The 23,821-nt window shown below is 43.4% G+C and overlaps 2 protein-coding genes across 2 annotated transcripts in view; both read right to left on the minus strand.

Annotated features, from left to right (window-relative positions):
• The window catches only part of Parl (presenilin associated rhomboid like), a 30,484-nt gene extending 18,802 nt beyond the window's left edge, over positions 1 to 11,682 (minus strand). The window contains exons 1-4 of the mRNA XM_051191140.1: positions 11,514 to 11,682; positions 5,752 to 5,947; positions 5,249 to 5,389; positions 2,129 to 2,177 (exon numbers count right to left, since the gene is read on the minus strand). Of these exons, the coding sequence (XP_051047097.1) occupies positions 2,129 to 2,177; positions 5,249 to 5,389; positions 5,752 to 5,947; positions 11,514 to 11,632 (505 nt within the window). The 5' untranslated portion in view covers positions 11,633 to 11,682. The remainder of the gene's footprint in view (positions 1 to 2,128; positions 2,178 to 5,248; positions 5,390 to 5,751; positions 5,948 to 11,513) is intronic.
• Positions 11,683 to 18,800: 7,118 nt separating this feature from the next.
• Positions 18,801 to 23,322, minus strand: LOC127227176 (cytochrome P450 2J5). The gene is made up of 5 exons (XM_051191488.1): positions 23,122 to 23,322; positions 22,457 to 22,598; positions 21,642 to 21,829; positions 19,087 to 19,228; positions 18,801 to 19,012 (listed from the first exon to the last, which is right to left on the minus strand). The coding sequence occupies exons 1-5, from the start codon at positions 23,284 to 23,286 to the stop codon at positions 18,801 to 18,803; spliced, it is 849 nt and encodes a 282-aa protein (XP_051047445.1). The 5' UTR covers positions 23,287 to 23,322.
• Positions 23,323 to 23,821: the final 499 nt, after the last annotated feature.

The raw sequence follows: 23,821 nt of genomic DNA on the forward strand, positions 1-23,821 counted from the left end.
TAAGCCAAGCAATAGGCCAAACAGATTATAATTAATATAAGCCTCTGTATGTTTATTTGGGACTGAAGAGCTACAGCATGGGGTGGGACAGAAACCCTGTCAACAGTTGGTTCTCCATGGCCAGCTGAGAAAAAGTTTAGTTTGAGCCCAGGCCTTTTCATATGTTAAATGGGTAAAAACATTAAGGTCCTCAAACACAACATATCAAGCAACTGTGAAATGTAATAAAAATGCTAAAGGAGGGCTGATGAGATGGCTCCATGCCTACTGCTAAACCTGATAGCCTGACTTCAATCCCTGGGTCACACAGTGTAACAATTCCTGACAACTGTCCTCTGACCTCCACTTATACATCCTGTATCATATGCACACTTCACAGACACACAAATAAACAGATGTAATTTTGAAAGAAAAAAAAATGGAAACTACTACAGATCAGCTACCCTAAGGAAATGCTGTTAATTTTGTTTGCTTTTTGAAAACATGCAAACAAAATATGCTAATCTCAGTGGAAACAGATGTGCTTCTACAGAGCTACCTTTGCAGTAATTGTGTTTATTAAGACCATATTGCCTAATCAATTCTACAGCCTTGGCTATGACAACTCCAAAAGTCTTATCTGTTGATTGAAGGTCCATTTGCTAACAGACTTTAACTGATGTTACTGTATACACAGTATATGCTGACTTCACTTTTGTCCTCAAAATGCTCATATTTACCTTCAAGACAGTTGGTGTTATTTATGAGAAAATGGCAATGAATTCAGAAAAACAAAAGCACTTTCTAAAGAAAGCATGACAATCATAAGCTTGAAGACAACATCAGGTTCCAATAAGGTAAGGAAAAATTAACCATCATATAAAATGGTCTAAATTAAGGCATATAAATACCCTTTTATCTACCAAGAAGTTAAGGGGAACATAAATTTACCAATAAATCTAACTTAGTTTGAGAGTAATTAGTATCAGATTACTCTCTAAAAATCATGGTTTACTATTTATATAACTGTATAGAACTTATAGATCTATTTCCTTGAGATTATTAAGTCCATAAAATATTGTAAAACTGTTACTCTGAAAAAATCAGATTTGTCTTTCCATAAAAGTGTATCAAAGAAGCAAGTATTAGTGGCACACACCGATAATCCCAGTCCTCAGGAGGCAGAGGCAGGGAGATCTCCAAATTCCAGGTCAGCCTGGTCTACAGATTCTGTCTCCTCACCCCTCAAATCAGGGAAGAAAAGAAAAAGAACAAAATAAAATCACCATGGTGGCACGGATTACATGATCACAAGCTCACTTTAAGGGAACTTTTTGAACATGATTTAGTAGGTGGACTTGGGTTAAAACTCATCTCTATTTACTAGCAGTTTGACTTCAAAAGTTCTTTTTGATACATTTTATACATAAATAAAATTCTCAAATAGTTAAAAGGGAGAGAAAAGTTCTTTCTCTAGGAGCCAGTGTCATCATCGATAAAATAGAAATAACTTCCTTGCACCCAGCCCAGAAAATAGAGACCCCTGTGACTTGAGCAATGTCTCCTTTGGTTTCTTTCTTGTTTTCTGTATTCCAGGCTGGCCTCAAACTTGTCATGCACCCTTAAACTTCTGATCCTCCCGCCTCCACCTCCCAAGTGCTAGGATTATAAGCATATGCCACTTCTCTCGGTCTGTGCAGTGCTGCAATTGAACCCAAGGCCTTGCTAGGTAAGCACTCTACCAATTATGCTATATCCCAGCATTCCTTCATCTTCAGTGGGGGAGATAACAGTTGCTCAAGAACGATTTATAAGCAGTACTATATAATTTGCTCAATATCATGTTATATACAAACTGGAAAAGTGATTTAGGACATTGTGAAAATATTTATGAAAGACTTTTTGTGGTATTAGCAAGACCTTTTGATAATGCCTTGCTAAGTAAGGCAGACTGGCCTTGAACTCTGTGTCCTATTGCAGACGTGGACCACACTAATTTACACTATTACGTAGGCATGTAGGTACAGAGAGTCCCTATCTTCTAAGCCACCAGTGAGCACGGTATGAAAGCCATTGCCTGAGACATACTGTACCTTTTGTTCTGATTTCTCTTCCCTTGAATGGCTAAAACGTGTAAGCTAACACAAACCTGTCACAGTCCGCTGGCCATCAGTTAGGCTATTCCACCACTTGTTAATCTAAAACAGAAGGAAAATTGCATATAACTCTATTTGAAACACTTCAGACTAAGGGGAAAGGCAGGTGTTTTTTCTGAGGTCTGAAACTATTTAATGAAAAAGAATTACTTATCAAATAAAACATTTTTCTTGTATTACTTAATCTTCAGAATTCTTTTTTTAAAAATGTGGTTGTGACCAAGAAACCTATCAACCCATATTTACTGACCACCATGATGTCTTTGGTCATAACATTTTTCTCAGTTTTAATTTGGAGGACCTGAAACAACATTTATTTCATGTCTCCTAAGCATCATGGTCCTTTATACTTTTTAGAGAAATAGTTTACTGTCCTTGATAAGTAACTAATTTCATCCAATTCCAGTATCTCCCTTGTTGTTCCCACACAATTTCATTTTAACACTCCTCCCACTGAAAAATTCTCTTCACAATTCCCTAATTGTAGGTATAAATATAAATAATTAACTATAGGAGAAAAAAGAGCTAAATTCTGAAAAAAGGCCCAAAATAATGTATGCAGTACAGAAAACATACTGTTAAACATGAAACTGAGAATTTAATGATAGAATAAGAATGCGCTGTGAGGCTCAGACTACAGAAAGTTAATTAAAGATTCAAATCAAAGCCAGATGGTGGTGGCACACACTTTTAATCCCAGCACTTGGGAGGCAGAAGCAAGCAGATCTCTGTGAGTTCAAAGCCAGCCTGATCTATAGAGTGAGTTCTAGAACAGCCAGAGCTACACAGAAACACTATCTTGAGAAAAAAAAAATTCAAATCAAGGTTATACTGTTTGCTGTCTCAAGAGCAAAGCTGCTTCTGTGCTGTGCTCATGGGGAAAAGAAGTTTAAGTCTGCATTGATGTCTGTGGCCTCTTGAAAGCATGTTTTAAACTCAGATAACCTCCACAGGACCACTGCTAAGGCATTTGCTTTTAAACCAGATTCTCCTGTAATAAGACGATAAAGTTTATCTAGCAGTATCTTCATGAGGCCTACCAAGAGGCCAAGAGGCACACTACAAGATGAAGTGGGGAGGTACTATCGAGTTTAAAATTGCTGAGACTTGGCTGTAGTGGCAAAAGGCTTTAATCCCAGCACGTGAGAAGCAGAGGCAGGCAGATCTCTGAGACTTTCAGGTCAGCCTGGTCTACAATAGTGAGTTCCAGTGCCCTATCTAAACAAAACAAAATTAAATTAAAAAAAAATTTTTTTTTTTTTTTTAACTAAGGGAGCTGGAGAAATGGCTCACAGGCTCATAGCACTTTCTTCAAAATTATGAGGACTGAAGTTCATATGCAAGCACTTTTATAAAAAAGTTCTAAGAGATCCAGTAACCATTCTGGTGGCATGCACATGGTGCACATACAGACAGGCAGGAAAGGCATTCATACACATAAAATAAATCTTCAAAAAACGAAATCCAAACTATACCTTTTACGAAAATTGCCACTTTTTTTTTTTTTTTTTTTTTTTTTTGAAAGAGTCAATATCACTGCTGAGGCCTGACTGCCTCTGCCACCATAACTGGGACCACACTTTTAATGTAGAATACCTCTCACTGCAGTAGATAAGAAAAACCTTACGTTTTCAGAATATACTTTGAAATATTTAGGGACTTGCCAGGCGTTGGCGGTGCACGACTTTAATCCCAGCACTCGGGAGGGAGAGGCAGGTGGATCTCTGTGAGTTCAAGGCCAGCCTGGTCTACAGAGTGAGTTCCAGGACAGGCTCCAAGTCAATACAGAGAAACCCTGTCTCAGGGAAAAAAAAAAAAAAAAAAGAATATTTAGGGACTAAACAATAATCTAGTAAGGAATAATCTAGTAAGGAAAGGGAACGATATGAAAAATAAAACTGGCCATGTGCTGGGAACCACTGTTTGGACAGTAACAGGCTTCATTATACTATTCTACTTCTCAATCTCTCAATCTGAAATGTTTCCATATTTAACATGTTTAAGTGAAAACTATTCTTGGGCTGTGAAGTCCTGGCATGCACAGTCCTGGCCTCCATCCCTAGCACACAGAAAACAGTGCTAGTACACACACCTACCAGTTCAGATCTTGGGAAGTGGAGGCTGGAGGATTAGAAATTCAAGGTCACTCTTGGCCACATAACAAATTCAAGACTAGTTTGAGTTCATATTTGAGATCTTGTCTCAAAAAACAATGCTAATTATGAACTTATGAACCAGACTTTCATGTGGAAAAATGTTAAGACTAAAAAGGAATGACACACCTGTATGCAATGTGATCCCACTGCTATAACTGTAACTGTGACGGTGTGAGTCCCCAGAGATGCATGTAGTGGTACAAATAAGTGTCTAAGAATCAGCTTTCTAACCAAGAACTCACTTTGTTGTTGAGGCTTTCCTCAAATTCCCGGACTTGGATATCTCCAGGTAGCAGGGACAAAGGCCCATGCTACCATGCCAGGCTAGGCCTTCATCTTCCACACTGTACTCAAACTGTTTCAATTTTCTTTAATAAACATGGCTTTTAAATACCGTAACCTACTATTTGTTTAACTATTATTAAAAAAGAAAGCTATTTTGGATTCAGGTTTTATACACACATTACCTATCATTTTCAACATTTTAAAGACTTACAGAGATGGTCAGCAGTTGAGCAGTGTGCTACCCATGGCCTCAGTACCCAGCATGTATTAACCAGTAAAAATAATGTATCTAGAAACTTTGTAAGTTAGGACACTTTCTAGGGCCAGGCCTCAGTAGATAAGACACTTGCTGTACAAGCCAGCTAACTTGAGTTTGAACCCTAGAACCCATTATAAAAAGCTGGGCATGGTACAAATGCCTTTATCCACAGCGTCTGGGAGGCAGAGGTGGGTGGATCTCTGAGTTCCAGGCCAGCCAGGACTACAGAATGAGATCCTGTATTTTAAAAAAAGTTCTGTGACCACCATTTGAATACCATGGCACTCACCCACTACCTTTCTCCAACACATAATAATAAAAGTTTAAAAATAAATAAAAAAGAATACTTTCTAACTAACTAGACTTTTAAATGTGTGGTTAGCTAGGCTAAAGAAAGCAATGTTTATTCTCACCTCCTTTCTGAGGTCTCCTTCCTTTTGTGGCCGTATGCTATCCAACCAGTCAGCTTTTATGCCATCAAAATAACTCTGGACTCTAGATTTCAGTGATTCATATTGCCAGATAGCAGCTGATCCAAATGCACAGCCTGTGAACTAGAGAAAATATTTAAGTCATCTGAAAAGGAAATACATTTCCCAGATAATATTCCACCTAGCACAGTAACACCTACCGTGTGGCTTTATCGAGCATCCAGAGGCCTATTTCTAACAACTCTCCAGATAAAATAAAAATACCAACTTAGTGCCTCTTGAAATGCTACATGAAATAGGAAGCTCATACATGTCTTCTTCAAAGCTCACGTAATAGGGCCAAATTCTGAAATCTGAATTCACTTGGCCAGCTTCCCAGTCCCACTGAGCCCCACCCCTCTGTTTTTACCAGAACCCGCCCAGGGCAGCTCTTGAACACTGAGCTGGCAGAAAGCTTGGAAAATACCAGTGGCATGAGCCCTTACCCCAATGGTGAAGAAAAAGGGCTTCACGAGAGTTCGTATAGGGTAAGGGGAAGGGTAAAAGACAGTCTCTTCCAGAGGAGGGATCAAGGCACTTCTCTTGTATGCTTCACCACTTGACCCTGTGTCTGATCTTCGAGGTTCAACCTTCCTTGGTGCTTTTCTAAATCCGCACTTTTGCTGAAGAAATGAGTTAAACCTGTGGAGAGTGGGTGGTATCTCATTAAACACAGTACATCTTACAAATCAGCATCCTAGGAACCTCCACTTGGCCTGAGCCATCATCATCTCACTTTATTTTCATACCAATCCAACAAGAGGCAAGACTTCTAATCTCAAGTAGATGTCTTTTTTTTCCAACATAATATTTTTACTGACTATTTTGAGTTTCACATAATGTACCCTGATCACATTCACTTCCCCATTTTCACATGTCCAACCCCTGTCCCTTGTCACCTACCCCCTAAAAAGGTGGGGAATACCAAGTCCAATATGTGTTGGCCATATACCCACTGGAGCATGGTCAAACTTCCAGTAGCCAGCCCCTTAAAGAAAGAATCCTTCCCCAACCCCTCCTGCTAGAAGTAGGAATCCTTAATTCTCCTGGGAGAAATAAAACAGAAACTATAATAGTTCAGAGAATGCTCCACTGGACTATTACTTTGTATCAATCAGAAAAATAATTTCTCTAGTCTCCATATTGGTTCTGTTATCTGAGAAAAAAAGCTATAGAAGTTGTATACTGTTTCTTTTTGTTTCTATTTTATTTATTGTGTGCTTGCTCATCCCCAACACCCCAGGATTGCAGGTGTCTTCTACCTAGTAGAGTCATAAACTGTCAGCTTCAATAAACATAACTTTGTTTTGTTTGAATTTTGATCAGTTTCCAAAACAAAAACTTAGTGTGTTATCCTTGGAACTGTAACTATTTGATGAGTATTGATTATTATGAAGTGGGGGTTCCTCTCACCTCTTCCCTTATCTCACTGTTTAAGGACACCAACCAAACACATTCAAAAAGGATCTTCTTGAGTCCTTACTGCTTGGCCTTCTCAAAACATCTGACACTAGTAACCACAGTCCCCAGTCCAGCTTTTGGTGTGTCTATGTGCTCTACTCTTCAAATTGATCTTTCACACTGATGGTCCTATTCCCAAACTCCTTAGTAGACATGCACTCAAAAGCTCTAAGTTCCTTTATCTATGCAAACTCAATCCATGCAAGTTCTTAAAGTACATTTTTCTTTTGCTATTATTCTCATCACACCCTCAACAGGAAGCTAAGGAAGAATAATGAATTCCTGAGTAGCCCAGGCTACACTAAAGGTCCTGGTTCAAAAAGGGGAGGAGGTGCTGAGATGTAAGTCAGTAGACCACTTGACTAACTCACATGCAGGCCTGGGCTTAATCCCCAGCACAGCACAACCCAGGGATGGTAAAACATCTGCAATCCCAGCACTCAAGAGATGGAGAGAGGAAGGATTGCTACATACGCAGTTTGAGGTCACTGAGCTGTGTAAGACTTGTCTCAAAATAAAAATACAAAGCTTTTTATTCCTAGTCTAGTCCCCTCCTCCATGTCTGGATTACATTTAACAATTTGATTTCATGCTATCTACTTATTCAACCAATTCGAAGGCTGCCCTAAATAGCTCTTAAACACCCTTCAATGCTTTGAACTCCCTTCTGTGACAGTTATCAGTCTGATAAGCAAACAGCATTGAGCAGTCCAACCCATCCCTTCATTTTTCCAGCTTTCAGAATGCAATGTGTGTCACATCAGCCAGAATTTTGGCTAAATGAAACATCAATAGTTTCTGTCTGTTCATCTTCTGTCTGTCTGCCTCTTTCTATCGCCCCTCCCCACATATACACCTCCTTCCAGCTTTCATAAGGATGTAATATCTAAAGCTAGAACAGCTATCTTTAAAGCCAAGAGAAAGGTCAAGGGATTTACACTAATACCTTAACATTTTGGAACTACAGAGCCAAGACTGCAGATACTTCCTTCTCTCAAAACATCTTAGGTAAGAACTATCATTTATCTAAATCACAATCAGTTTTATAGTCAAATACATCCCTAAGAGATGATTTTTTTAAAAAGCTTTATTCTTGTTTTAAATTTAATTATGTGATGAGTGTTTTGTTTGCCTGTACGTCTGTACAACTCATGCTTGTCTGGTACCTGTGGAAGCCAGAAGAGGGTAACAGATTTCTAGGACTGACATTACAGGCAATTTATGAACCGCCATGTGAGTGCTGGAAATTGAACCTGGGTCCTCTAGGAGACTATCCAGTGCTCATAACCATTGAGCCATCTCTCTAGTCCCAAAAGCATTATTACATATAGATATTCTGTCTATACGTATGTTTGTGCATTCATCCCAGGTACCAGCAGAGACCTAGAGGGTGTTGTATCCCCTGGAACTAGAGTTACAGACAGTTGTGAACAACTATGTGGGTGTGGGACTCAAACCCAGGTCCTCTGCAAGAGCAATGAGCGTTCTTCATTGCTGAGCTATCTCTCCAACACCCAATGACGTTAAAGAGCAAAAGTAAATCTAATAAATAAAGTGATAAGTAATCAAAATAAGCAATGTCACTTTGGACCAAACCAAAGAGTCATTACTAGAACGCATCCACTATACAGACCTAAAGTTGTAGCCCAGTACTACTGGTTTCTCTTACCAGAACAGGAATTAGAAAGGATAGGAACTCAACTCAAGTTTAAACTTATCAACCATTCTTTATCCTTTTAAGATAGAGACTCATTATGGCTTAAGGTGGTGACCCTGAGTACTGGATTATAGACTTGTACCATGTCCAGAAAAAAAAACCAGGCAATTCTAACAAAAGGTTACCTACCTCTGCATCACAATCAAAATTCTAAAGTTTGAAAAGTTAAAGAAAAGACATTTAGTTTTACTCATTTAGATGAGTATGTAAGGTGGAAATTTGTCCAGGAAAACTGGAAACAAATAAGCTTTTTAAATTTTGCCTATGTGTATGAGTGTTTTACCTATGTGTGTGCCTGTGTACCATGTGCATGTCTGGTGCCTGAAGAACCCAGGTGTCAGATCCCCCTGAAACTAAAGTTATAGACAGTTGTGAGCTGTCATGTGCATGTTGGGAATGGAACCAGGGTTCTCTAAAAGAGCAGCCAGTACTCTTAACCTACTCTATCACTTAAGCCCCAAGGTCATAACTTTAATAGAAAACTTATATCCATGTATTGTTGATTAGATGATGACATTATAAGTAATGTTAATATAAACCATTTTCACACATGTAAGTATAAATACAACTTATACATAAAGGTTGGCACTGTTAGGTTTATTAACAAAGTTGAGAAGAAAAAGCCTGGTACTCAAATGAAGAGATGTGGTTGATAAGAATCATTCCATTTAAAAACAAGGTTGTTTTTTTGTTTGTTTGTTTGTTTTTGATAGGCAAATTCTACATACCCTCTCTATTTTGTGTTTTGTTTTGTTTGTTTGTTTTCTGAGACAGAGTCTTGCTATATACCTTTGGCTAGGCAGGAACTTGATATATATATATATATATATATAGCCTTGAATTTGCAGGATCCTCTTCGTGAGTGCTGGAATCCATGTCGTGAGCCACCACACCTGGCTCTATATCAACTACCAAAGGCCAAAATTATTTTCTTGAAACACATCTTGAATTAACAGAGCATGAAAAGAACAGGCCTGATTTACTACTTTGTAATTGCTTCTAAAGTCTGTCATTTAACCCACAGAGGTGCTCCAATCAACCATTTGCTTCCTTTGGATTTCATCCAACTGGAAAATTATGCAGGTTTCTACTTTCAAACTTAAGTGCCTAAATGATTTTTTGTTTCCTGTGAAAGAGCAAATAATAAGTAATTTAGTACTTGTGGGCTCCTGTAACCTATCATATAATATAAATAATATAAATCCTACGACAACACAGAAAGTGTTTGTAAAATGTAAATTCTTTAGCCCTCTTTAAAACCACATAGACTGGGCCATTCTGCATGTTAATTTCAGAACCACGGGAACTCAAAACAGACTAATGATCACAAAGAACTACTTCCTAGTAAATCTGGACTTCAGCAGACGGGCAAAGCCAGTACTTCAGGCCACTGACATTCTATTCAGTGCATTTTCCCATGCAACCAGAAGAATGTCACTTTCAGTGTGTCCTGTCCATATAAATCCTTAACACCACATGAATGGGAGTGGGGGAGGGGGAGGTTATGAGACAGGGTCAAGTAATCCATGCTGGCCTTACAGTCAGATCCTACAATCTCCACCTCCCAGGTCCTGGGATTACCGGCCTGAACCACCATCGAAGACAGTACTGTTTTGAGAAGTTCTCTGTGTGTGGCCTTACTGGAGAGTGTGTATAATAGACAAGCACTCTTTATCAATGAACTCTACTTTACTAGTGGTTCCTGGAGAATGAAGGGAGTCAGCTCTCCTTGCCGCCTTTTCCCAAAACCATTACAGCAAATCACCAGGATCACCTGTTACATTTTTTTTTTTCTTTTATTAATGGCATGGTCTTATGTTGCCCAGGTTGGCCTTCAACTACTGATCACCTTTACAAGGATGTCAGACCACAACAGGCTGTTTAAGATTAATTCCTGAAGAACCATGACACCCTGGGTCATGGAAATTTCACTGTGCGCTATATTGTATGCAACTTTTCCCGGAAATGCTGATAAACTCTCCTGGGGAAGCTTACAAAAACAAAAAACAAAACAAAAAACAAACAAGCAAAAAAAATCCAAACTGATTCCTCCAGCTTTATCATCTTCCTGATTCTGATTTTCTGATTCTGGGTGGTACCTGGGATGTGACAAGCTCTACAAACAGCCCAGGTGACTTTTACTTATTTATTTTTAATAAATCTTCCCAAGGCTCCCAACTCACATCCTCCTGCTCCAGACTACTGGGAGCTGATGTTACAGGCCTGTGCCCACCTCTGGTGAATTAAGAACATCCACGCTGAATGAATCTTAATTATTTACCACTGGCTAGCCCACACAGTATAAGACTTCAGGCTCTTTGGTGTAATCGTCCCATCAAATTAGGCAGAAATAACAAAGTTGACATCTTTGGTTGAAATTTCAAAGTTAATGAGTTCTTCTACGTCTTAACAATTTCTCTTTTATTACACTTAATGCAAAACTGGTGGACCTGAAAGGTCATGTGCTTCCCTCAGCAGTAATGGGATGACTTTCTTTCCCAAGCCATCAATCAATCAATCAATCAATCAATCAATCAATCCCTGAGTCTCAACACTTTAAGGAAAAGGCCTCTGTAGGGCAGGCCTGTATTCCCCCCGACTCCGTGCTTTCTATGTGGAACAAGTCTGTCAGGCACAGGAAATGAAATCAGACTTCAGCTACCCTGCCAGCTCTACAACTGCTTCACTGAAAAGCCGGGTCAGTATTTTTTCTCTCGAGGACATGAGCCGACACGCAATCGGCCCTCAGAAGTTAGCCCCTTTCCACCACGTCGCTCACAAGGAGTAGGAAGGACTTGGAGAACTGGGCAGGGCTCGGCCAGCCTGGGTGCGCGGCCAGGGCCGGGGCGACACCCTCGGAAGCGAGAAGGGAACGAAGCACCAAGGCAAAGCGTGGCGGAGAGGAGGCACCTTTGGGAAGAACTCGTGCATAATGGAGAGCCGGAACCCAGACGGCCGCCGCAGCCTCCCCCAGGATGCGCGCGACCCAGCTCCAGGGAAAACCGCGAAGCAGGAAGCGGCAGCCATTACCTGCGTCCGAGCAGCCGCGGGGCCTGGGCCGCAGAGAGCTCCGGGCAGCCGCCGACTGCGGGAGGCGCCCACGCCTGACCGCAGCCCCAGCCTCGCTGTGCCCAACCTCGCAACGCCATCTTCCCAAACTCTGCCCCACCATTGCCCGACCTTATCAACCCCAGTCTCGGAACCACTTCCGGGTCGAAGGAAGAACGCCGAGCGCGGGGCAGCAGCCTAGAGCGCCACCTGGAGGCGGAACCGGTTCCGGCCGGTCTCCTCTCCTCTAGCAGCAGCACAGAAGCCCTGGTGAGTGGCTGGGGACATTTGCTTACCGCTGTGTATCAGAACCCCTCAGGTTATCACATTTAATCACAAGACACTTTCACAGTGCTCCCGAGGCTCCGAGAGGAAATGACTTGCCCGAATAGAGCTTGTCACTTGTCCTGCGTCTTACCACTTAATGTTATCAGAAAGATACCATCATAATAAGAACCTTTAACGAGAAGTGAAATTCTAGCCTGTCAGTCAGCTGTTTTAGGCCACTGCATCCCCAATGCCTTAGTTGCAGCCATACCCAGCCATTGGTAGTTCTTCAACAGTACTGATACCGGAATTGTTCGGGTCTGAGCCTGTACACTGGCAACCTTAACAAGCCAGGTTGGGCCACCTGTCTCCACTACACCGACTCAACACTCAGACATAGTAAAAAGCAGGAAAAAATTTATTTATTCAATGGTGCCACACTGGGAAGAACAGAGGTCCAGTGACTGTGCAAGTTCATCTTCCAGATCTAATATGGGGATAAGGCTTAAATAGCAAGGGGTGTACAATAAGGGAACTGTTTTTCTCGCCCCTCACCACTATCTCAGCTCCATTCTGCTGTCCCCAGAGATTCAGCCTTTTGTTTTTTTTCCCCTCCAATATGAGATTTCTGGGGCGGTTCAGTTTTCTTAGGGTCCAGTATTTTCAATAGTCTGAGAGCCAAAGAGCAAGACATAAATAGTTCTATCCTTACTTCTGCTGGTTTAGATCGAGCCAGGATAGAAAAACCATGAGAAAATTAAGCATGCTAGGGAAAGGAAAAGAGATTCCCATACATGAGTCAGCTTGATCCTTAGCCAGCTAAGAGTCAAGCATCCCAACACAATTAAAATTTATTGTGAAGATGATGTTCCTATGCAATAAGGATGTTTCAAATGAGAACGTTACAATAGCAGTGAATCATGCTTAATGCCTTTTCCCTTTCTACCTAAACATCTGCAGTTTTCTAGGACTCTCACAATAAACCCCATTTATAGTTTTAAAAAAAAGCATTCCTTAACTCCCTCTGCAACCTTAGGACCACGGTTTACATTGTTAGATTGTAATCTATAAGAAGCACGTCCAAAACTGCTCTATCGTCTCATTTATCTGAAGAGGTAAAAGGATGACAATAGAGGGGTGTCTCTCAGAAACTCTTTTATTATTGGTGGTAAAGATCTGGGCTGGGTGTTTCCAGGCTTAAAAAGAAAAAAAGGGGCCTATGTAGAATGAAAACATGAAAAAAAATTCTTATTCAAACACACTACAGAACTTCTCACACGAGTAAAGACACCTAAGGGACCCCATTCATTGTTTCAGCTTCTATTGGTGGGGTTCAGAAAAGGAGAAGTTTGGTTGCTCATAGACACAGGTTGCAAGAGAGACCTTGGCAAGAGAGTCCAAACCACAGGAGGCAAGGGACAAACACATCATGCAGACAGAGTTTATATGGGAAGTTTTATTGGGGGAAGGATGGGGGTGGGCAAAGACCTGCCTACATGATCAGAGATGTTGTTCTTTTGCAGCAGCTAATGCCTATAAAACACAAACACGAGACTCAGTGCCCACGTGGAGTTTATTGAGAGAGGGGAGAGAAAGGGGGTAGCTGGTGACCAACTGAAAGCAGGAGAGAGTGGGGTATGGTGCACTTGCTTTAAAAGGGAGGACTTGCGTAACTGAGTCCTCTGTCAAGCTAGGTAAAGCTTGAGCCGCCAGGTAAGGCTCTTAACACTGCTTGAAAACTGAAATAGAGACAATAAAGAAAACGCAAACCGAAGGAATGTTGGAAATAGAAAAACTGGGCAAATGATCGGGAACTACAGATGCAAGCATAACCAACAGAATACAAGAGATGGAAGAGAGAATCTCAGGCATGGGAGATAAACTAGAGGAAGTAGATTCATCGACCAAAGAAAATTGTAAATCCAACAAATCATTAACACAAAACATCCAGGAAGTGTGGGACACAGTGAAAAGGCCAAATCTAAGAATAATAGGCATAGAGGAAGGTATGGAAGCCCAGCTCAAAGGTGCCGAAAACATATTCAACAAAATCATTGAGGAAAACTTTCCCAATCTGAAGAAGGACATGCCCATGAAAGTACAAGAAGCATACTGAACACCAAATAGACTGGACCAAAGAAAAAAGACCCCTTGACATATAATAATCAAAACACCTAACATACAGAATAGAAGAAGAATATTAAGAGCAGCGAAGGAAAAAGGACAGGTAACATATAAAGGCAGACCTATCAAAATTACACCTGACTTCTCCATGGAAACCCTCAAGGCCAGAAGGTCCTGGATAGATGTTCTGCAAGTACTAAGAGTCCACGGATGCCAGGCTACTATACCCAGCAAAGCTCTCAATCACTATAAATGGAGAAAACAAGATATTTAATGACAAAGCCAGATTCTCACAATATGTTATCTACAAATCCAGCCCTATAGAAAGTTTTGGAAGGAAAACTCCAACCCAAGGAAGTTAACTACGCTCACAAAGACGTAGGCAACAGATAATACCACTACACCAGAAACCAAGGGTAAAGCAGGACAAATATATTCACAATACCACCGCCAACAACAAATCTAAAACAAGCAAGCATTAACAATCGATGGTCCTTACTCTCCCTCAGCATTAATGGTCTTAACTCACCTATAAAAAGACACAGGTGGGTGTGGGTGGGTGTGTATCAGAGTTCCAAGAGTGCTCTCGATGGGGACAGGACACACGGGCAGCCAGATCTGGGGCCAACCCAGGGAGTTCCCGGGGAAGGGTATAGGGGAGAGTCCACCCGAATTGGTCCCAGACTCACCTCTAGTCAATGCCTGGCCATGGGGAACAAAGGCTGGGCTGATACTCAGGATGTTTCCACACCGATAGGCAGATCTAGCTGGGCCACAGTCAACCCTTTTATCCATATCTCTTCACTTGCAAGTGTTCTTTGCAGAGACATTGATCTGGCTCGAGGCCTCCTCCGGTTTGAGGTTTCTGCTACACTATCAATACTTGGCCCTCACTGGAACTCCTTGTGGTTATCCTGCTGTTGCCCTGTGCACTACTGAATATTAATGGTTGAGTTTCCCTGATTGAAAATACTTTCAGCATGTGCAAACAACTAGGATCCATCACCATCAAAGACAGATGTAAGCTTCAGGTGAAAAGATGGGAAAGGTCCAAGTAAATGGACATAGGAGACAAGCAAATGCCTCCCTCCCCGAGAGCTGAAAAATAGACTTCAAAATTAGTCAGAAGAGATAAGAAATTAACCATGCTGTTGAAGGGAGAGATTCTTCAAGAAGACAGTACAATTATTAATTTATTTTTATTATTTTGGAAACAGGGCCTCGATATGTAGCCCTGGATGGCCTGGTGCTAAGTCTGTAGACTAAGCTAGCTTCCTTACAGAGATCTGCCTGCTTCTGCCTCCCAAGTGCCAGAAGTAAAGACAGTTCACGGGCTTCCCTCCTCCTAAACACCATTTATTCTCTATATACCAGCAAGGCTTTCCCCTGCCCCGGATATTCTTGATTCTGTTGCAAATAGTCCTGGCCATGTCCAGTTTTTTCCTCTGCTTTGGATTCTTCCAGATACCACTGAATGTTCTTTCTCTTACTCACAATAACCCCACCACCATCACCATGGCGAAGCATTTATCTAATTATTCCTTATCAATAAAAAAATCAGGAGTCAAATATAGGGGTAAGAACCTGAAAGACCAGAGAAGCAGGGGAGCAGCCAGCAGTGGCCTCCTATCGCTTCCCTTCCTCCATCCGAAAGGACTGAGCCCTCTCTCAGCCCTCCCTTTCTAATGCCTGTATCCTCTCTGGCCTCAGTCCTCCAATTCCTCTTGGTCAGCTAGTGCCTAGCTCCACCCTGACTCCAAGCAAGCTTTGTTTTCAAAGTATAATCAGAATATCATACAACATCATGGAGTGGCCATTTCAGTGGGTTGTTTGTTTGTGTGTTTGTTTTTACCACTCTGTTGCTTACAATGTAAAGTTGGGATCTGGTCAATCATGTGCTCAGACAGACTGGGGAAAATAGGTATGGGTGGTGACCTCATACAGATGATGGTGGTTAGGTTCTGATGACAGCACCTTACAACAGTGGGAAGTCTTCTATATTTTTATTTATTTTGCAGTACTAAAGATAGAAATGAGAATCTAGCACATGCCAGACCGGTATTCTGCCGCTGAGCTACATCTCAACCTTCGAGTCTTTTAAAGAATACAAAAGAGAAAGGTAAAACACTACCCCCCCCCATAATTTCTTTTAATGATGAGCAGTGGTGAGAGATATACCTTTCATGCCAGCCCTTGGGTGGCAGAGGCTGGGGGATCTCTGAGTTCTAGGTCAGTCTGGTTTACAGAGAATTCCAGGACAGGCAGGGCTCAAAAAAAAAAAAAAAAAAACAAAAACAGTGGGGGGGGATATGCCCTCTAGTGAGAAGGGGGCAGGAAAGGACAGAAAATGGTATGTTCTTCCTGCACCCACAATGTGCAGTTGTCTAAGATTTGTCAATACATTTCCATCATCCTAGAAAGCTCCCTCATTAAACAAAATATTCTTATGTTTATTTTATGTGTATCTTTGCCTGCATGTGTGTCTGTGCACCATGTGCATGCCTGGTCAGAAAAGGATATCAGAGTCCCTGGAACTGGAGTGCAGATGGATGTGAATCACCCTGTGGATGCTGGGAATTGACCCCAGGTCCTCTGGGAAGAGTAATTGTTAGGAGGAGTCCACCAGAGATGACCACTCAGGCAATTTATAGACAATTGAAAGTCTTTATTCCAGCTGGCTGGGACTACACTCAAGTGTTCAGGGACCCAGATGTAGCCCCGAGTGTCCAGAGCATGGGTTGTTTGAAGGCAAAAACCACATGGAGGAATTTGCAGAAGCAAGCAGTTTAACAGAAGCTAAGATAAGCAGTTAGCTGGAGGAGGTTCTGCAGAAGCAGGCAGTGTATCAAAACAAAGGTAAGTTAGCTTGAGTATCTTGACCTTGGGTTCTCAGAACAGAGTTTGGTAATTTTCCATGGGATTCTCCATCAAGGAGATCAAATTCTAGCTAAACCTGAAATGGCCTCAGCAAGAATACAAGATGGAGGAACCTCAGAATGCTTTCTTTGTCAAACAGTAAGCTCTTAACCACTGATTTATCTCTCCAACCTCCACTCCTGAATGTGGGAAGCCACAGCCCCAAGGTGGGTGCCTGGCTGGATGCCAGGTAGTCCGAGCTTAGCTGTAAACAAGTCTTATTTGGAAGTGCTTGATGGATCTGGTGTGCTTCCTTCTTCTGTGGCCTATCTGGGATCGCCAGGTGGCATGAGCTGATTGGGCAGTGAGCGAATATTTAAGGGCTTGCTGGGGCTGGGAGCAAGTTTCCTGAATAAAGCTGTTTAAAGAAGAGTCCGAGCATTGTGTCTTCCTTGCTGGTCGAGGTGGTCCCGACACCTGAATTTTTTTTTTTTTTTTTTTAACAGTCAACCCGATTCCTAAACCTTGGCAATCACCTGTCTTTTTAAAAATTACTTATGTTTTGCTTTTTTAAAAAGTACAATAGAAGCAAGGCATTGGTGGTACATGACTTTAATCCCAGCACTTTGGAGGCAGAGATAGGTGAATCTCTGTGAGTTTGAGGCCAGCCTGGGGCTACAGAGCAAGTTCCAGGAGAGGTTCCAAAACAATACAGAGAAACCCTATCTCAAAAAACAAAATAAAAAGGTACCATAGAAATGGAATCAAACAATGCACATTCATCCAAGCATATATTTAGTTTCACTAGATAAAAATGCTGAAGACTGAGATGACCAGGGTTGTGGTGCAATGCTTTTTTCCCCCTAAAGAACAGCCAAATTATTTTTCACCATAATTTTACCATTTGACAGTCCCCAGCAGCGTGTGAGCACTCCTTGATGGAAAATTTGATGAGACAGTAATCTAGACAACATGTGTAGGTACTTCTTCCCTCTGGTTGGAAGAGCAGGAAGAGGTCAGAAAACGATGTGGACATCCCCCATCCAACCCCACCACTTCACATCGTTTGCGTGCACTACTGTGTGTAGTATTTTGGGAAAGTTTCCCTTGGAATCCACTTGGCTATTACATTGTGACACTTATTTCCCCTAAATGATCAATGGGAATTGGCATCAAACCTTACCAAATGTTATAAAATCCTCTTCTGCCAAAACATAATTATCCTACTGTTTTTGAAATTTTTTGTTGGGAGCATCTGCTCCCCAATAATGATACTGACACTTATTATTAATTATGAAAGCTGGGCCAATAGCTTAGGCTTATTTCTAACTAGCTCTTATAACTTAAATTAACCCATATCTTTTAACCTACGTTCTTTTATGTGGCTCAGTTACCTTTACTCTATATTGCTCACGCTGCTTCCTCTGCATGCTGACATTTCTGCTCTTCTTCCCAGTGTCGCCTGTGCCTATAAATCCTACCTAGCTATTGGCTGTTCAGCCTTTTAATAAACCAATCAGAGTGACACATCCTTATTGCGGTTAAATAAGGATCAGGATAAACAAATAGGCCAAATTGATGTTTATTCAGGGAGAAATAACTTACAACCTAGACAGATGAACACCAGGAAATTCCACCCGATGCTCTCCTGTCCGAGTCCCACCAAGAAGAGCTTTTCTGGGCTCTTCCTCAGACCTCCTTCCACAGGTCGCATCCGCCCATGGCTCCACCCCCAAACGGGCGTGGTCAGTGCCACAGAAGGACTATCTCACTAGACATCCTCACTGTTTATAAAAAGATTATTCCATCACATCCTATTCTAAGAACCGAACCACCCAAACCCAGTTAGTTACTATTGCTGGACTGTTGCTCGTCCATTTTCTGGAATTACCATCAAGCTTGTGTGAAAGCTATGGGCAGCTGAGCTAGGTAAAAACCCATCCTCTAATTTTGTAGGGCTGACAGACTGCAGATCTTTGCGGGGAGTGGGCTGGAGTGGCAAGTCTGCTTACTCCTAGGCAACTACAGGCCTTCCTCTCTAGGGCTGAGGCTGCCCAGGCGGAATACTGCACAAATCTTCTGGGGTTGAGGCTGCAGTGTCCCCCCAAAGACATATCGCAGCCCGAGGCCTTGGCTCCCTTCTGGTAGCTGAAACTGAAAGGTCCTGAGGAGAGTGGCAAACATCAGGAAGAGCTCCATTCGCGCAAGCTGCTCTCCAGGACACACCCTATGCCCTGGAAGCAGAGGGAGAAATGAGAGTGGCAGGGGACGGCGTTCCCACTCCAGGACCCAGCACTGTGCCTCATACCCGCAGAGAAGGGCAGGAAAGCCTCATTGGCCACAAAGTTTCCATCCTTGTCTAGGAAGTGGCCAGGGTTGAACCGTTGAGGGGTCTCCCAGCACTCGGGGTCATGCAGCACAGAGGCCAGATTGGGCAAGATGATGGTGCCCTGCAGAGAAGAGCTGGTGTGGCTCATGGAGGTTCAGATTGCCCAGTTTCCAGCTTTGGCCTGAGGCTAAAGTAACACCAGTATGTGGGTGGGGGTGACCAGGGTGCCCAGGACTCAAGGAGATCTAGCAGACAGACCCTCAGTGGCCCTCCCTCCAGGCACACACCCATTAAGGAACTGGGTCTCATTCCTCTGGATTCATGGCAGCTCACAATGGGGGAAAGCAAGAATGGAATGAAAAGATGTGTGTGTGTGTGTGTGGGGGGGGGTCAAGTGTTGGAAAAACAGTCATGGAGACTTGACTGGTTAGTACTGGGGAGAGGAGACCATAAGTATGCCCTCACCTTCACATTCACTCCTAACCCTAACCTACCCTGCAGCCCTAACCCAGTGCCCACTCTGTTTCACAAGTGAAGTGAATGTGTAACTGAAAAGAGAATCACACTGAGCAACTGGGAGCAGGCAGAGCCAAAGACTTCAGCCCCAATAACCCACACTTCTTTCCAAGAGCCCTGGGCTAAAGAGAAACAACCTTAGCAGCTAGGGACATAGCTCAGTGGTTCAGCATGTGCCTAGCATTCACAAGGCCCTGAGTTTAACCCTGAGTCCTGGCACAGGAAGGAAGGATGGTGGGGGGAGTGAGAAGGGAGATGATAAAAGATCCAAGCGAAGAAGAACGGGCTTCTTAGGACACTCAGCTTCAGGGCTCTGGTGAAGGCTTCTTACCCTGTGCGTTATTTATCATAGAACAAGGCCAAACATCCCATAGGCACCAGGAGACTGAATGCCAGCTTCTTGGTTTTGACAAAGAAAGCTTTAATTTTAAAAACAAAGCAAAACAAAACTTCTGAAAAACTTAACTCTGCACCCCAAGCAAAAACTGACAAAGAAGCACAAGGGCAGATGACACAAAGGCTTCTGGAAGACACTATTGTTGAGGTTGTTGTGCTACTCGGGCTGAGGGAATAGGCCAGGCTCTAGCCATCTGAACCAATAAGACACCCAGATCTGGTCACTTTGTGACTTGCACAGAGGTGTTGGGGAGGCATGTGTTTCCCTTCGTGCCTGAGTGAACTACATGTGCTCCCATTACAGCAGGGAATTTCCCTGGGTCTCTGCCTGAGATTAGAAAGCCAGTTGCATTGTGACCCTCTCCCATAACCCCCATGGTGTTGGGAAATAAATTCAAGACTTCACTCACATGAACTGTACCTCTAAGCCACACCTCAGCCAAGTCACCAATCCTTGCTCTTTTGATTGTGAGTCTTAGCCTTTAACAACTGAGTCATCTCTCTGTCCAACTAGAGTTCTTAGTAATCACCTTCAGATGAAGGGACATAAGTGGCTATGTATGGTCTCTTATGTGTCCTGTCCCAAATGATATCTGGTGCCTTGCAAAACACCGATTGATTTTTGTTTGTGTAACAGAGTTAGAACTCCCCATATCCACACATGAAAAGCCAGCACCCCTTTCCCCCAGATTACAAGAACCATCTGCTTACTGGGGACTCCATTCTGGCCTGTCCTCAGTAAAAGGCAGCTTGAAGTTCACCATCATGTAGAATGTCTGGGCAGAGGCATCTTGAAGAGCATCCATTGTGGTGGGCCTGTTGCTGTTACTCAGTTGTTAAAGCAGGGTGTTGAGTAGTGTTACCTGCCAACTCAACACAATCTAGCCTCACTTGGGAGCTGGGCCTTGAGCTTGGCTGTGGGGATTATTCTGATTATGTTCATTAAGGTGGATAGACCTACCCACAGTGGGTAAGTTAGCACCATGTCCTAGGCAAGGGACACTGGTCTGTTAAGGGTAGAAAATGCAAGCCGGGCACTGACGTGCATTGGTGCCTTGCTCTCTGTCCCTGACTAGGACAGTTCTCTCGGGTTCCCACTGCCTTGCCTCTCCCTCACTGATGACCAGGGCCCTCTGCAAGATCAAGTGCTCTTACCACAGAACCATCTCCCCAGCCTCCACTTTTGGTTTTTTGAGACAGGATCTCATATAGTCTAGCCTGGCCTTGGCGATGCAGCTGAAAATTACCTTGAACTCCTAATGTCCGTGTCTCTATGTCCTGAATTCTGGTATTACTGATGTGTACTACTGACTTTTATTTGTTGGTTTGTTTTTGTATTATTGGCTGTTAAATCTAGGACCTTGGGTGTGCTCAAACTACATATCTGTAGACAACAAACACTGGAAAGAAGTTTCTTAAAATACCCCTGAACCACACACAGGAGACTTTAAGATTACCAATGACTGCTTTCTATCATAGCCACATCCTAAATGCCACAAGTGACTGACTGACTGACTGACTGATAGCTGTCGGGTTGGCAGAGCTGTAGTAAGTGGCTATGCTGGGCAGGAATGCTTCCTGCAGCTGCTGGGTCTGGCGTGGACCCACTCCAGGCTCCTTACCTTGGGCACGTAGTAACCATGTATCCAGGTGGACGTCACGCACTGACGCACAGCACCCACAGCCACAACACTGCAGAGACGCTGCACCTCATGGAGGACCGCACGGGTGTAGGGCAGCCGCTCTCGATCCTCATAGCAGATGGCCTGCGAAGCACCCAGCACCTCGTCCAGCTCTTGCTGCACTTTCTCTATAGATGGTTCAGTGAGGGTCTTGGGAAGATGCTCTTGGCCCAGCCCCATTCCACTGTACACCTCTACCCAGCCCCCCCCCCCACTGATAGACAGCTGCTAAAGTTCACAGCCCTAAGTCATACCCCCACCAGTTGTGCCATGGGGGAAGCCCCAGATGTGAGTCTCATGGCCTAGGAACTGTTGCCTTCATTCGACATGCGAAGAAACCAAGGCTCACAGGGCAGGTACTTTTGCCCTCACAGTTGGCTATAGCCTGGTTTGTTTCTTGAAGAACTCCAGCTGCCTTTGTTTCTCACAACTGTGATCTTAGCATTAACCCAGACCTGGCACTTAGTAGGTGCTGAGTCATAACTGAATGAGTGAAGGAAAGTTTTCCTGGTTACACCAGTTCTGAGAGATAGAATGATTTCCCAAGGTCATGTAGCAAGTCACACACAGGCTGGCAACTGATATCCCTCATGTCTGACTCAAAGTTATTCATGATACCCATGCCACAGAGACGAGAACAAGACACACCCCCAGCCACAGAACAGAGTGATGGGAGCACGGTGCCTGAGGCCAAATGCCCCCATGGGACAAACAGACTAGAGAGGTTAGGCAGGGTATAACTGAGAGCACCCTACCCTGGATGGCTCTGTGATGGACCAGGTACATGAGTGCCCAGTGCAGTGTGGTGGCCGTGGTGTCGGTGCCTCCCAGAAACAGGTCAATCACCACTTGGGTCAAATTCTCCTCATTGAATGTGGAGACAGGGTCATCCATGGCCTGGTGGGGTGAGGGGAAGTCATTGTGCACAGCCCTGTTGTCGACTTGTCCCAAGACTTATAGGACCAGAACTTCTTGAGGATGAGACCCCTTGGAGGGGATAACTCCTAGGACTAGATTGGCTTTAGTAGGAGACTACTGTCAAGTTCTAGGCCCTCTGCTTTGCAGTCTACCATCTTTAGAGAAGCCAGCTCTGGACTTGAAAGACCCTTCCTTTGTTTTCTTCCTTTCTTCCTTTCTTTCTTTTTAAATTTTTTTTCTTATTTTACATATCGATCCCAGTTTCATCTCCCTCTCATCCTCACATGCCCCTCACAGACTCCCCCATCCCATCCCCCACCCACTCCCCAGGGAGGGTGAGGCCTTCCATGAGGGATCATCAAAGCTAGACCCTACCCCAAATGATTTGGAAAGACCCTTTCTTAAGCCATAAGTCTGCAGAATGAATTAAGCATGAGAAACAGAGCTCATGGTTGAGCAATGAGGAGCCCAGCCCCTCAATGACCTTGTGCTTCAGACTAACCTTGGTGATTTGTGACAGGTAACAGTTGATGAAATCCTTGGGTGCCTCAGGTGTCCTGAGCTTGTGCCTGATGATCTCATGGTGGATGAAGCCCCGCACAGCCCCGTGGTACTGGAATATCTTCTGGTGGGGCCCTGAGAGGTAGCGGAGAGCCCAGGGAAACATGTCGTATAGCTACAGAGAGGATAGTCCACACAGGGCCTACTCAGGCACCAGTCCCAAGTCAGGACAGCTGAGCACTATACTGAGCTCAAAAATGGGCTGGATTTCTGACTTAAAAATCTCCAGGCTGCCTTTTACATGGAAAGTTCCAGATTGTCTAGACAGAAATGAGAGCATGATGAACCCAGAGTTAGGCCCAGCCACACCTTCTGCCTATGTTTACCCTCCCAGCCAGACCCTGGCTGAGGATCCTGCCCAACTGGGATCCAGACATTTCCACGGCCTGCATACCAGTCTACCCAAAAACCAATTACCCGGCGCCAAATAGTGCTGACAAAAGCTAGGCCAAGGTTGATGGCTTGAATTAGTTCCAGGAAGATGGGCTCCTCCGAGAGGAAGTGATGACCAAACACCAGGGCCCCAATAACTCTGGTCGTGGATCGGACAAGAGGGACCTGAGGATCAAAGGCTCTACCTGTGAGGAGAGGGACAGGCCTCAGTGTGCGGATGCACAAAGAACTCTGCCTCAGCCTTTATC

This window comes from Phodopus roborovskii, unplaced genomic scaffold, assembly GCF_943737965.1.
Source record: "Phodopus roborovskii unplaced genomic scaffold, PHOROB, whole genome shotgun sequence".
NCBI classification, from domain to species: Eukaryota; Metazoa; Chordata; class Mammalia; order Rodentia; family Cricetidae; genus Phodopus; species Phodopus roborovskii.